Source organism: Ambystoma mexicanum, chromosome 8 (genome assembly GCF_040938575.1).
Source record: "Ambystoma mexicanum isolate Mex_15411 chromosome 8, UKY_AmexF1_1, whole genome shotgun sequence".
In the NCBI taxonomy this organism is placed as follows: Eukaryota; Metazoa; Chordata; class Amphibia; order Caudata; family Ambystomatidae; genus Ambystoma; species Ambystoma mexicanum.
The window spans coordinates 1,092,222,840-1,092,237,097 of NC_090929.1; the positions used below are offsets into that span (position 1 = coordinate 1,092,222,840).

At 50.3% G+C, this 14,258-nt stretch overlaps 1 protein-coding gene across 4 annotated transcripts in view; it reads right to left on the minus strand.

Annotated features, from left to right (window-relative positions):
* Positions 1-14,258, minus strand: part of ZBTB17 (zinc finger and BTB domain containing 17) — a 938,938-nt gene that overhangs the window by 112,476 nt on the left and 812,204 nt on the right. For 3 of the 4 annotated variants that reach the window (XM_069611094.1, XM_069611092.1, XM_069611093.1), the window contains exon 14: positions 12,215-12,304. In XM_069611094.1, coding sequence (XP_069467195.1) covers positions 12,215-12,304 — 90 coding nt within the window. The remainder of the gene's footprint in view (positions 1-12,214; positions 12,305-14,258) is intronic. The other variant, XM_069611095.1, reaches the window with a different exon arrangement.

A 14,258-nucleotide genomic window follows, 5' to 3' on the forward strand; every position in this document is an offset into this window, starting at 1 on the left:
TGATGATTGCATCTGCTTCGATTCACATACTGTGCGTATAGTCCGACATCTAGTGGTAACCGCAGAGTACTGCATCTGGTCTTTCGAGGACCGAAAGGGGACGTCGGCATGGGCGAGCCTGTAACACTATCCCTAACGTGACGTGTAGTGTACCCAAAATACCTCACGCGTCGAGGTCCCTCCGATTGTAATTTTTCTGCCGTGAGGGAGCCTTATGACTATCGTGAGTACAGAAAAGAGAGAATAGTAGTAAGATGTCTATGTTCCTTCCATCCGAGCAGGGCGGAAGGGTGGGCACACGTGAATCCAAGCAGATACAATCATCAGAAATGCTATTATGGTAAGTAATGCATGTCTTCTGATGCTTGTTAATCTGCTTAGAATCTCATGCTGTGCATAGACTAGCGAGCAGTACCCAGAGTTGGTGGTTGGATGTGAGAAGGAACAATAGTGAAAAGATGTCTTAGTACTGCTTGTCCCACCTGAGAATCAGACCTAGAAAGAGTGTCTAGGCAATAGTGTCTTGTAAAGGTGTGTACAGCACTCCAGGTTGCCGCTTTGCAAATGGGACTCTAGGGGAACATTTTCAATGAATGTTATGGAAGCCCCAGTGCCTCGAGTAGTGTGTGCTCTAGGCTTGAAGGGCAGTTCTCTCCTATCAAGAGTGTAGCAGAGTGTGATGCAACTGACCATCCACTTTGAAATGGATCCCCTTCTCTACCAGCTGCCACTGAAACGTTAGTCTTCCTTAGTGGTTTAGTTCTTTCCAGATAATACATGACTGCCCTGCGCACGTCTAGTGTGTGTAGGCTTCTTTCCGCCACGTTAGTGGGGTTCTGGAAGAAAGTTGGCAGTTCTATGGACTAGTTCACATGGAACTTGGAAATAAATGTGGGCGAAAATCGAGGGTGAGTGCGCAGAACTACCTTATCTCTTTGAACGGTAACAAAAGGGTCTAGAACTGAAAGGGCCTGTAGTTCACCGACTCTCCTTATTGAAGTGATTGCCACTAGGAAAGTGGTCTTGTAGGTAAAAGCTTTGAGACTTGCTTTATGCATAGGCTCAAAAGGAGATACCATTTGTCTAGTCAATCCCACATTTAGGTCCCGTCTGGCAGCCGGGTTAGAAATGGGGGGATGAATCCTTTTAACCCCTTCCATGAAAGCCTTAAAAACTGTTATTTTCCACCACAACACCTTTTGTTGGGATGTAGTGTAGGCTGAGAGTGCAGCAAAGTGAACCTTCAGGGAATTAAAAACCACGATTGAGTCCAGTAAGTGAGTCAGGTACAACACAATATGGGTAGGTGAGCAGTCAATGGGATTGATGCTTCTGGAATTGCACCAGATGACAAAGCGCTTCCATTTCCTGGAGTAGCAATATCTTTTGTTAGGTTTTCTTGCCTCCCTAAATATCTGCATGCATCTCTGAGGAAGTTGGAAGTACCCGAACTCTATGACTGCAAGAGCCAGGCTGCTAAGTTTGCGGGCATGGGTGATGTGTTTCCCCTTTGTCCCGAGATAACATGTTGTATGGGTAAGGCAGTTTCATTGGAGGAGAGAGCGACATCTCCATCAGAGGAGAGAACCAGGATTGGTGGGCCCACTTCGGGGCCACCATAATCTTGGCATTGTGCGTTCTCCAGTGTTGCGAACAAGTGATCTCTAGTAAGCCCCATTCTGCAAAAAACATTGGAGACAAGGTCTTCGTGTAGTCGCCATTTGTACTCAAAGGGCAGCGAGAAGTCTCAGCTGAGCACGTCCACCAGAAGATGGAGTTCCCCTGGAACGTGTTGGGACAACAGGAACATCTTGTGTTTGAGAACCCATATCCAAATGTTCTGGGACAGTTTGGATAGCCCTGGAGAGTGAGTGCCCCCTTGCTTGTTCAGGTAGTACATGGCCGTGGTGCTGTCTGTGAGGATTAGGATTGTCTTCCCCTGTAACTGTGTCTGAAAGGTTTTCAGTGCTTTGCATATGGCTAACAGCTCCAACAGATTTATGTGGTTGGACGCTACCGCTGGGGACCAAATGCTGTGTGCTGAATGCTGAAGCAGGTGAGCCACCCCCCCACCCCACCCCGTGAGGGATGCGTCCATCGTGAGAGTGGCTTCTACTGCGGGGGTGGTAAAGGACTTCCCCTTCAAGAGGTTTTCTCTCAACCACCACTGCAGAGAGAGAGAACGTGGGCTGCCGAGACAACCACTAGATTGTCCCATTGTCCGTTGGCCTGACACCACTGGCTGTTGAGCCACTCTTGCATGGGAAGCATGCACAAACGTGCGTGAGGAACCAAATAAATGCAGGACACCATCATTCCTAACAGTCGCATGGCCTTGCGTACTGTCACCTCTCGACTGGCTACATACGGAGGGATCTGAAACAGCATGTTTTGAGCCCTCTAATTGGAGGGGAAGACAAGGCCGTCTTCTGTCCGAATGAGAGCTCCCAGAAACTGCTCGACTTGACTGGGGTCTAGGCTGGATTTCTTCTCGTTAATGGAGAATCCAAGACTGAATAAGTGGGTATCATCTTTTGAGTATTCGACAGGCATGTTCCGTAGGAGTCACCCGTTATGAGCCAGGCGGCGAGGTAAGGATAAACTGGAGGATTGCCTGCGCAGATGTGCTTCTGCAACTGCCTGTACCTTTGTAAATACCCTTGGTGCCGAGGCAATGCCGAAGGGAAGTACTTTGAACTGATAGTGTTTGTTCTCTATCATGAACCTTAGGTATTTTCTCTGTGCTAGCAACATTGAAATATGAAAGTATGCATCTTGATTGTCCAATGTTGCCATGTAATCCCCCCGAGTTAACAGAGGAATTACTTCTGGCAGTATGACCATACGAAACTTGAGGTTTGACAAATTTGTTTGCTGGGCGAAAGTCTAGGACAGGGCGCATGGTGAGATCCTTTTTGGGTACAAGGAAGTACACTGAATAAATACCCTTGTTTACCTGTAGAAGAGAGATGACTTTGATAGCGCCCTTTCCCTGCAGGATCGCAACCTCTTGCAGCAGGATCATCAGGTGTTCTGGTGTTAGGCATCATGATCTCGGAGGTCTGAATCGAGGTGGTCGGCTGAACTCGATGCAGTAACCGTGAGCAGCGGTCTTGAGCACCCACTGGTCTGTTGTAATCCCCTCCCATGCATGAGGAATGATGTTAAATGTCCCCCTGCTGGGAAGGTGTGGAGGGGACCTGGATCTGAAAGTCATTTTTGACTGGAGGCCGGGGAGCCTCTGGGGGTGGAATTATGACCCCTTCTTTCCCCATGGCGGCGTCCCCTAGGTGGATACGGGGTGGTGGAGGAAGATCCCTGAGGACCAACTGATTCCAGAACCATACTGGTTATGAGGGGAGCGAGAGTAGTACTGCCCACGAAATGAGCGATGAGAACCTCCCCCTCTCTGTTGAAAGGGCCTTTGAGTAATTTGGTTCAAAGTCTTCAGAGTCACATGTTCCTTTTTTGCCGTTTCCAGCGCCTCGTCAACAGCTTTGCCGAACAAGTTGGAGTCCTCCACCAGCTTGTTGATTAAGGATTCCTGGGTTTCGGGCTTGGAGCCGGAGTTCATCAACCAGGTGTGCAGTTTTAGTATGGTACTCTGGGCTAAAGTCCTTCCCGCTGTCTCAGCAGCGTCTAAAGTATTTTTAAGAATGTTGTGGTTCACCTGCTTGCCCTCCAATATAATCGTAAGCAGGCAAGCCCGCATGAGTTCAGGGACCTCTTGAAGGCCTTCATGCAGCAGTTTCCATTGAACATCTGAGTAGCTAGCCAACAGCGTAGTGCTGTTGGCTATGCGTGTGGAGTATGCTGCAGCAGTAGTAATCCTTTTTCCCAGTGCATCCAACTTCTTACATTCTTTATCAGGCAGTGCCTCGCCTGTGGACAAGGGGACACCTGCCCTCTTCCTCAATGTCGTAACCACCAGAGAATCCGGGGTGGCGTGCCCGCTAATGTAGAGGGGATCAGTAGGAGAAGGGCGAAAAAACTTTTCCACTCGTGGATTAACAGCCCTGGTCTGTGCGGGCGTTAACAACGAAGGAGCAAGGCGTCTTTATAGAATTCAGCAATGGGATAGTCTGACTGGCAGGAGGCTTCTCCTTCAAGATGTCTTCAACAAAATCTGAATCTGGCACTGTCTCCTGTGTGGCAATTTGGATCGCTTTAAACGCCATCTGGTCATCAACAGGTGATGCCTGATGGACTGGTGTGGAAGGGGGTTGGGGTAGGGAGGCCATGCATAAGGTGTCAGGGTCCAGGGTAGGGGTCGCCCAAGGTTGGTTACCAACCGGCTGTCAGTCTTCCCATCCCCGAGAAGGATCAGGAGTAGGATCACCAAAGAGATCATCATCCTGGAAGTATGGATCAATATGAACATCATCAGTAATGTTAAAAATATCCTCTTCATGAGGTGGATGAGAAGTCCTTTGGAACTTGGCCATAGGCGTATAAGGGCTGTCATCACAAGGCCTTTTAGGAGCAAACAAAGAAAATTCAACAAACTTTTCCAGCCTGTTCATGCACCCCTCAAACTTCTCTCTGGTCCATGATGAGGAACCAGAGGAGTATAGAGGAGGAAAGGGCTCTTCCTGATGATCTTCCTCCCTAGAATGCAGAGATTTCTCAACTAGAGTCTTAGATCAGTACAGAGGATTCTCAGAGTAATCTTTCCATCCCTCCTGGCGTTTCGACGTGTCTTTCAACGCGTCCCTAGCCTGGTCTTTCGGTTTCACAGCCAAAACAATCTTAGCAATACTATTGTTGATGTTCGGCGTTACAGGAGGTGTTTGGACTGTGTAGGCAGTTGCGCTGTACATTTTGAGGCAACCGGGGCCTTGTGCGGCGTTGGCGCCTTATTCTGAGGTGTCTTGACATCTGCGTGGCTTTTGGTGCTGGCGCCCATACTCTTGGACTGCCCGGACGCATGCCACAGGTGCGGGGGAAGGCTGCCGATCACGGGAATTGGCGGGTGCCGCTGAACTACCCGACGTACCCATTGGCGCCTTGGAACGCCTCGACTGAACCGTGGAAGCAGAACAGGGGTTGTGTACTTTGTGTGGGTATCGGGTGCGTACCTGTCGCCGGGATGTACATTCCCCATAGCATTGTGTCTATTGGGGCCGGACATGGCGGAGCGAGAACGCTCTGACGTACGGTCAATGGAGTCCGAAGTGGAGCCTTGGTCGTCGCTTATCTCCTCGTCATACTCGCCGGCGGGGCAGCTACTCTCAGCATGCGACATCGCGTAGACCACCCACCGCTTTACACAATGCTCATTAACAGTCTTAGGACGTAGAAGCTTACAGGGCGCACAGGACGCCTCGTTGTGATCGAGGGGAAGACCCTTATTGCACCGGCGGTGCTCGTCTTTCCATGGGAATTTTCTGTTACAGAGAGGGCAAAATCTAAATGGTGTCCTGTCCATAGCTCAGGAATTTAAAAGCGACGACAAAATCAAAAGGGACAAAGAGCGGGGAGAAGGAAAGACATTCTTGAAAGAATATAACACCCCCAAACCCCACTCTCCCTACTGTATAGGCTGGCCGAAGGCCCAGCCACGTGGTCGGCAGCGCCGACCGGAGCATCAGCTGTCAAAGTTCTGTTCTTAGCGGTCTTCGGCGGTGGTACAGGAATCAACCATCGAGAAGGGGATAATAGAAAAATGACTGAAGGTCCAGAAACATAACAATATCGCAATTTTGTAAGAGCTCCGCATAAGGCGAAGAGCTAGCTGGGAGGGGAAAAAACAATGTGAGGGACCTCGACACATGAGGGATTTTGGGTACACTACACTACACGTTAGGGATAGTGTTACAGGCACGCCTATGTCGCCGTCCCTTTCGATCCACGAAAGACAAGATGCAATACTCTGCGGTTACCACTAGATGTCGGACTATATGCACAGCATGTGATTCTAAGCAGATTAACAAGCATCAGAAACATTTATAATTTACATAGTAACATTTATAATATAAATAAAAGTGTTTCACTGCAGTGACTAGATTACTCATAGTCCTTAGTCCCCTTTCCTCCATCCTTGTGGGTGTCCTCAGGCATGGGCACCAGAAACTTTTGGTAGCGAAAAAAGGAAGCTTCCCATTTGCATTTAGCATAGCACGCAGGGGAATGGCCCTGGGCGTGGAACGCAGAAGCCTTGCCCTACGCCACCTCACTTCAGTCCCCTTTGAGACATAGGACGCTGGTAAACCTGGCTACGCAATTAAATTCGCTTTATGGCCTACTAGCGGGGGAAGCAGGGTGGGACGTATGGAGGAAAGGGGACTCAGGACTATCACTACGCTAGTCACTACGATGAATAACATTTGTTACTCATACATCCTGTACCCTCTCCTCCACCCTTGTGGGTGATTCCACTGAAATAAGAGAACCGGGCGGAGCACACCAAATAGACAATTTAGTTTGAAGCAAAGAGGTTCCAATGGACCATCTGCCCAAACTCTGCATCCTTCCTGGAACCAGTGTCCAGAGGGTAGTGTTTGCAGAAAGCGGATGGTGTGGCCCAAGTAGCCGCCTTACTGATTACCTCCCAGGAGGTGTGCCTCTGAAAAGCCACTGCGGTCGCCTTGGCCCCTACCGCGTGTGCATGGATCCCTATAGGCACTTTCTTTCCTGTCGCTGCATACGCCCCTGAAATGGCCAGGACCATCAAGCGGGCGATGCAGGCCATGGATGCCTGGGTTCCAAGACCAAGCTCCCAAACGTGATGAAAAGCACTTCTGACTTCCTGAAAGGCTTTGAACGAGAGCGATCGAATTTGAGCACCCACCGCAGATCCAAGGAATGGAGCACCCTTCTGAATCAGACTGCGGATTGGGAAAGAATGTTGGCAAGCATATTTCCTGATTTAGATGAAATGGTGAAGCCACTTAAGGCAGGAATTTCTGGATGAGTGCATGGAAGTACTATGACTGGCTGACACGACAACAGTGCCTGCAGCTCACAAATCCTCTGCGCCGAGGTGAGGGCCACCAGCAGAACCGCCTTGAGCATAACCCACTTAATGTTGGCTGAAACCATCGCTCAAAAGGCTTGCGCTGGAAGGTCGCCAGCACAACATTTAAATCCCAGATGGGATGGGACCTGTGCACAGCCCTTGAGGTGTGCTTTGACCACTGCGTTAGCCGGCGAGAAAGTTTTATCCTGTGCATTTTTGTAGGCACCCAATGGCTGCTAAATAAGTGCAGCAGGTATCCACTTGGACGACGGAGCGGGCAAGATGTGCAGGGAAAGATAAAACATTGTCTAGGCGCACATGAGTGGGTCCACGCCCATCTCCTGGTCCATTTAGCTTTGTATTGCGAGTGAGTGGAAGGTTTCCTAGCCCCCTGGATAGTGTCCAAATTGTTCGCTGAGAAGCTTTAGCTGATCAGGAGCCAGGCCGAGAGTGCCAGATTGCCCGGGTCTGGGTGCTCCACCGCCCTGTGTTGCTGTGTGAGGGAGCCCCTGCTGAGGACTGGCAGATGGGCCACGTCTTTGGGACTTGAGCTGTAGGAGGTCTGAGGCCCACGTCCTCGATGGCCAGTGGGGAGCAATCAGAATAATGGTGCAGCCTACCGAGTTCCGAAACTTGCTGAGGACTCACTGGAGGAGGGGAGGAGGAGGGAAGGCATAGCAGTTGCGGCCGTCCCAGCACAGCTGGAACGTGTCCCCAAAAGAGCTGTGACGCTGTCCCGCCCATCACACAAAGGCAGGGCATTTGGAATTATGCAGAGCTCTGAAAAGGTTGAGATCCAGAAAGCTCCACCTCTGAAAGAGAGGCAATAAGGAGTTGATGTGCAATTCCCACTTATACGTGTTGTAACCCAGCCAGCTCAACCTGTCCACATCTGCACTGCTTTCACCTGGAAGATTAACTGCCCTGATCCAAAACCCCTTGTGAGAGGGCCCATTCCCAGATAGAAATCGCCTCCCTGCAGAGTGACAGCGAACTGGCCAGCTCTGTTTGTTCAGGTAGAACATCGTGGTTGAACTGTTGGTCCTGACCATGACCGCCTTGCCCCTCACCAATGGCAGAAGGGCTTTGAGAGCCAGGCCCATTGCCCTGAGCTACAGGAGGAGGCCTGGGAGAAGAGTGTGCGGGATGAGCAGCCTGTCTGTCTGCAACCCAGTCTCCTGGTCCCATGAGGATGCCAAATACATTTGAAGACAGCCCATTGAGTCTGGCGTGCTGTACAGTCAGGACACAAGAGGCCATGAGATCCAGCAAGTGCTGCAACCTCAACGCTGAGGTTGAAGGGTTGGACAGGAAATGGTGAGCTGCCTTCTGTAGAGATCTGTCGACCGTGGGGAAGACCCGCTGGATCACTGTGTCCCACCTGACCACCAGAAACACAAGATCCTGCAAGGGGAGCAGCTGTGATGTCTTTTGGTTGAAGGAAAACTCCAGTTCGTATAGGACACCTGCCAACCTCTGGCAGGAGTGTAGCATCCCTTCAGGAGAGCTCGCCTTCACCAACCAGCCTTCCAAGTAAAGCTATAGGTGGTAGCCTATGGTCCACTCGGGTACTACAAAAACGCTGGAATAATATCTGTAGCCCCTGTCCAGAAGAGGCTCCACCACTTGCATGTTCCATAGGTGCAAGAGCTCTTTTAATAGGGCAGGAGACCCTATCGGCAGCACCGGTGGGGAAGGAAGGAGGGGAGGAAGGATGAGGAAAACTAAACCCTGTCGACATCACCGACAGAATCTAAGGATTCAAGAAAAAATTCCTCCAATTGATCAAACAGTGCCAGCTGCGCCCCCCACACAGCAGAGCTGTGGTCCCTGACCTGAACCTGATTGTTTTACTGTCAGAGGCAGGCGTGGAGCGGAGTCGTATGCCGCTATCTCCTGTGCTCGCCTGGTGAACTGTCCGGTTGGCGAGATATACGATCCCAAAACCTCTTGAACCCACGAAGGAGTGTTGTTTGGTATCCGACGTACTGTGACCCTGGAGGAAAAGCTTGGGTCCTGGTTTAGTAAGAATCGCCAAGGACTTTGCCGTCTGTGTAGACATTTTCTTTTTGGTTAACTCGTCATCCATGGATGAGTGGAAGAAGTCTGAACCCTCAAAAGGGAGGTCAAGGATTCTTGTCCTGCACATCGACAGAAAACCTGGTTCCATGCTTCCAGGTGGTTATTCTTATTTCTACGCCAAGACCCCTGCTGGTAGTATCAATATGGGCGATGGAGGACTCCAGGAGGACCTGCGCAATGGTGCACACCTCCTCCAAGCCTGCCTTAAATACGCCCTGACTATGGTGTGGCAAGCTTGGGAGGAAATCCCGTATTTGCTCCATAGCTTCTGATTCACGGCGAGGACAGAATCAGCGTTAGCCTGCTAGAGGTGAAGATCCGCATTGAGGTAGGTCAATTTCCTGAAGGACTCAAGAACCTAGTCCTCCTTGGACAAACAGCTGGAAGTCGTGCCTACCGCGGACGAACCCGAGAGCTTTGAGTACATGGACACGGCAGCCACTACAGAGGAGTGAGGCTGCGGGTGAGACGACAGCAGGACCTGCTCGCTCTGCAGGAGCCGAAGCAGCCATCAAGCCATTTGTGCAGCTGCGCATTGGCCCTCGGCTTCTCCCAGAGCCTCTTTACTAGAGCAAGGACGTCCTTTTGCAAAGGGATGCCTGAGTGGCATATTGCTAAACTGGGCAGGACCTCCACCAGGACTCCTCGCTCCTGTCAAGCTTATTCTGGCTGGGGCAGCAAATTCAGCTAGGCCCTGAAGGCGGTCATGAAAGGCCTTGACAGAGATCAATGCCTCATCCTCCTGTGCATCGTCATCCTCATCGCCATCCATTGAAGGGGGATGGGAGTCTGGGGTCAGCTGGAGTACCACCAGAGGGCGCCCCTGAGCCGGCCCAGTGGGAGCCTTTGGCATGGGCCAAGGAGGCATGGAGGTTAAGGGGGTGTAGCAGGCCCCGGAAGCTGTGATTGAGACGCCAGCAACTGAAGGACTAGACTAGAACCCCTGGTGGGAGAGGTGGGCCCTAGCGGCTGGCTGGGAGGCAGCATTTGAGGGAAGCACATCTTTAATCAGCTCCTTCAGGAAGCCTGCCATCTGCTGCGACTGCATAAGCAGCAGGAAGCGCTTGAAGTACCTATCCTTACACCCTGCAGGGTCAAAGCGTGAGGAAGAGGAGGGCGCCTGGCCTTCTGAAGCCCTGGGCCTTCTGTCCGGTTCGGCACACCTTGGCACCTGCGATGGGTACCCAAAGGGCTGGCTGGTATACACATACCCTTGTGGGGACCAGTTGCCAGAAGACTGGCCTGGAGCTGGGCCCTGCGGAATAAGGGCTGGATCTGCCCTGACCGGCCTACTCTGAAGTAGAGGGGGCCGCCGGAGGGCTGACGTCCATGTTTAAAACGGCAGCCAAACGTGCAGGCTCCGCCGCGTGCGTGACTGCCATTTTGTGGGTTGGAGTCGCACCTGCAGTAAGGCACGAAAGGCTGAGGTCCCATGTGGGTTCTGACATCACAAGGGCCCGATTACGATTTGACCCTGAAGCGTTAGCGCTGACCTTGAGAGGGCTCCGGTAAGCTGTAGGCCCTCAGTTTGTAGACTGGTAGACAACTTGTCCCGCACGGAAACAACCTTGCAGGAAGCTCTGGGGGCCCTTTGCCCTCAGCTTTGGTGCTGCACTGCGCCTCAGGCTTCTGCCTGGCACTGGAGCCTGAAGGCGGTAACAGTGCTAGAATGCCCCCTCAGTGGCCAACCCGCGAAGAGCCCCTGGGCACGGGGGCCGGTAGCTCTGAAGGCCTTGTGCCTACCACAAGTCCAAGGGTCTGGGTGACACCTCCCAGTCGGCTACCCGGGAAGGAGTCTCCAGGCTGGGGAGCCTTGGGGAACAAGTAACTTACCATCTCGTGGCAGGATGACTTCAAAATAAAGTCCTTGTGAAGTGTGGAAGATCTTCGTCCAGCGAGACAGCCTAATCTTCAGGGATCGTGGCATGAGGGAACTGCACACCGCGCATGCATCCCAGCGGAGTTCGGGCCCCATGCACTCTGGGCATAGTGCATGGGGGTCAGAGGCCGGGAACGAACGGTCGCACTATGCGCACCTTATGAATCCTCCTGTGACAGACATGCGCCGGGGAGACGAGGCACCGAAGGGAGGTGAAATAATGTGAAAAGAAAAAGCGGGGATGCGCGCGTGGCACTGAAATATGTTGCCAGGTCTGATGCCAGCCATGCAAAAAAAGAGAATGGAGGCGAGTTGTCGGAGGGTGGGCCTCCTGGGTAGCCCCACGCCCGGGTGCGCGACCCCACGCACTATACTAAACTTAAGGGGAAGCTCTCTTTTTTCGCAGCTAAAAGGTTCTGGTACCGTGCCCATGCCTAGGGACACCCTCAAGAATTGAGGAAAGGGGACGGGACGTACGCGTATAACCATTATACTATCCATAAAAAAGGCAAACAAAATATGTGTGCTAAAATAAATTTTGTAAATAAGACAAAAAGTAAATACTAAAAAAACAGCCCAAATGTAATACAGGTAAAACACAAATAAAAATACTAACATTTTTATTAAAGATAAATGTTTACACAACACATTACATCACTTTCACTTTAAATTTTTTATAGCAAAAACAAAATACCAAAAACAGGGTATATTAAGGTTACCATGATATTGTTTATTGTATTGTTGCCTTTTTTTAAATTATATAAATAGATGTATTTCTATAAGTAATTTTCTGTATTCACTACTTTGCAATTGTTCCCTCCCTCCCTGCCTCCTTCCCTCCCTCCCTCCCTCCCTCCCTCCCTCCCTCCCTCCCTCCCTCCCTCCCTCCATCCCCTCCGCCACCCCCCAAAGACACTAACTTTGTTGGTCTTACTAAACTCCTCACCAGGGGGCTTCAGGGATGACACCCGACATTATGTTGCATTCCCATTGTCTTTGCCATTAAGCCCTAGTAGTATTATCTTAGTCTAATCCATGGTTATGGTCAAGCCTCATTTATATTATTCTATTACTGCTCCTGAATGTTCATACATAGGCCCTATTTGGACACACACTCTGATCCAGTATTGCTCATGTATTCTTAAAGCTCCTCATCTTCGATACATCTGGGGAGGAGTAAGATTGGGCTCACACCACTGATCAACTACCACCATTTGTCTCCCCTGGACCACAGCTGGTTCCAGTTTCACACCATCAGTGCTCACTGGTCTAGTAGGCAAACATGCAATTCTTACCTGCTTCTTGAACCTGCTTCACAGCTTTTGTAATTTCTTCCTTAAGTGCTTCTGTTTCGTCAGCTGTGACATCTGCCGCCACAGGCACTACTACCATTAAGGAGAAAAATTATATAAAAATAAGTGGTTTCATTTAAAAAGCATTTTCACATGAACAAACAATAGGGACACCCCCAAAATGAGATCATTAATCTTCAGCGGACGTAAGCTTTGTTTTCTCTCCATAAAATCTAACCTAATGAGAGAGCACCATCCTGCTTTATTGTAACAGTGTGCAAACAAACACTAATAGTCCAGTACAAAGAGTACAGTGCAACAACCAAATTACTGCTGTGGGGAGAAGTGTTTCAATATGAATTTACTCCTTAGTAGACTGCACTGTATGGAACACTGTTGGGCCAGCAGTCCGGTTCTAGAGATATTTGCATCACACACTCCATTCACCCAGGTCCCACCCCATGGGCGTACCCACAACATAACAGTCCTTGGGAAGGCTCCAGCCAGTCTGGCCTGGACTCCCCCACACCGCCCCCCCAATACCATATGGTACTACCACCCAACAGCCAGTCAGGGGGAAGGGACAGAGTCAGGGCTTCCCGGGACTTCGGGAAAAGTAAGGTAACAGGCGAGGCCACATGGGCTAACTTGTTTCCTATTAAGAATCAACTGATTACAATGACAGGGCCTGGGAATCCCAAAATGAAGGATGCTCAGGGCACCTGTCAATTCAGCAAAGGGCTTCCACCAGCCCGTACCCTGCTCTGTGGGCCACACACAGGTGCCCAAAAACATACTCTATGAGTACAGGGTCGTACTCCCACCCATGGGTGCCATAAGGGTATCCCAAGGATCGGTTCACCAAACCAAAAAGAGGAAGAGCTGCACCGCCAGGAGTCCCACATGAACTCCTGCACGGAAAACACATCAGAACATATGTGATAAGGTAATAAAGGACAAGGATACGGAGGCCCTGTCCCTCCAATGCATTTCCAGCATCACAGCAAGTACTCTGAATATTAGTCAGACAGGCACAACAAAGAATCACTTACACATTTACTGTAGAACATTTAGGAATACTAGATAATACACTTCAAAGGGCACTTTCACTTTTGTGCTTGTTGGCGGTTACATTTGTAGCAACGTTACAAAGGGAAAAGACAAGGTTACCTTATTATCAGTAATTGAGGACTCATGCGGTTTTCAACAGGTCATATGGTAAAGCATTTATTTTGCAAACACATATAGAAAAGTCACTTAAAGGGAAGAAAATAAGTGTTTAGTGCAACATGAACACTAATTCTTCATTCACGGTTCTAGATACTGTTTCATTGCCTGGCAAGTCTGTAAAGTCCAGAAACGCAACCCTAGCTAAAGGCAGTTCGAAGAGGGCTTGAAGTCTTGACAAACAGCGAATAATGAAGGGTTCCTTCGGATTTCTTCCAGTGTCTAAAGTTATTGAAGCAGCAAGTTAGTAACTAACAAAGGAGAACTAAAAACGGACTTGTGAAGGGGACACAAGCAGCAGCTTAGGTCAGAGTTAAGAGGGGGTTGCCCTGGACACCACTACGTGCAATCCAACGCTCTGGAGCGACTTCTTGGAATCAGGTAAGCAATACCTCCCCCACCCCACCACTGACCCTTTGGTGTCAAGAAAGTGTTTGTGTTGACTCCTCTGCGATGTTACAACTCTGGACTCGACCTCTGGATTCCTTGGTCTAGTGACGAAAGGCAGGACAATGGATGGTGTCTCAGCAGCAGTCTTGAGGGAGGACCTGTAGCATGACTTCAGCAACTTTTCCGTTCACACTGCGGTTTTGGCGCCTTTTCAGCAGCACCAACAAAGGACAAGGATCGCCCGGTCAATCTTCTTCACTTCCTGCAGTCCCGCACTCTGGTGAGGGTGTCTGGGCGAGTTGGATTGGATCTCTGGAGTATCCTTGCGGGCTGAGCACAGATTTGGATGGATTCAGACTTTCCACAACAATGCACTGGAAATGGCCAGCAGGTCTCCTGGTATTGTGATTCTGCAGTTCTGGAAGCTTCT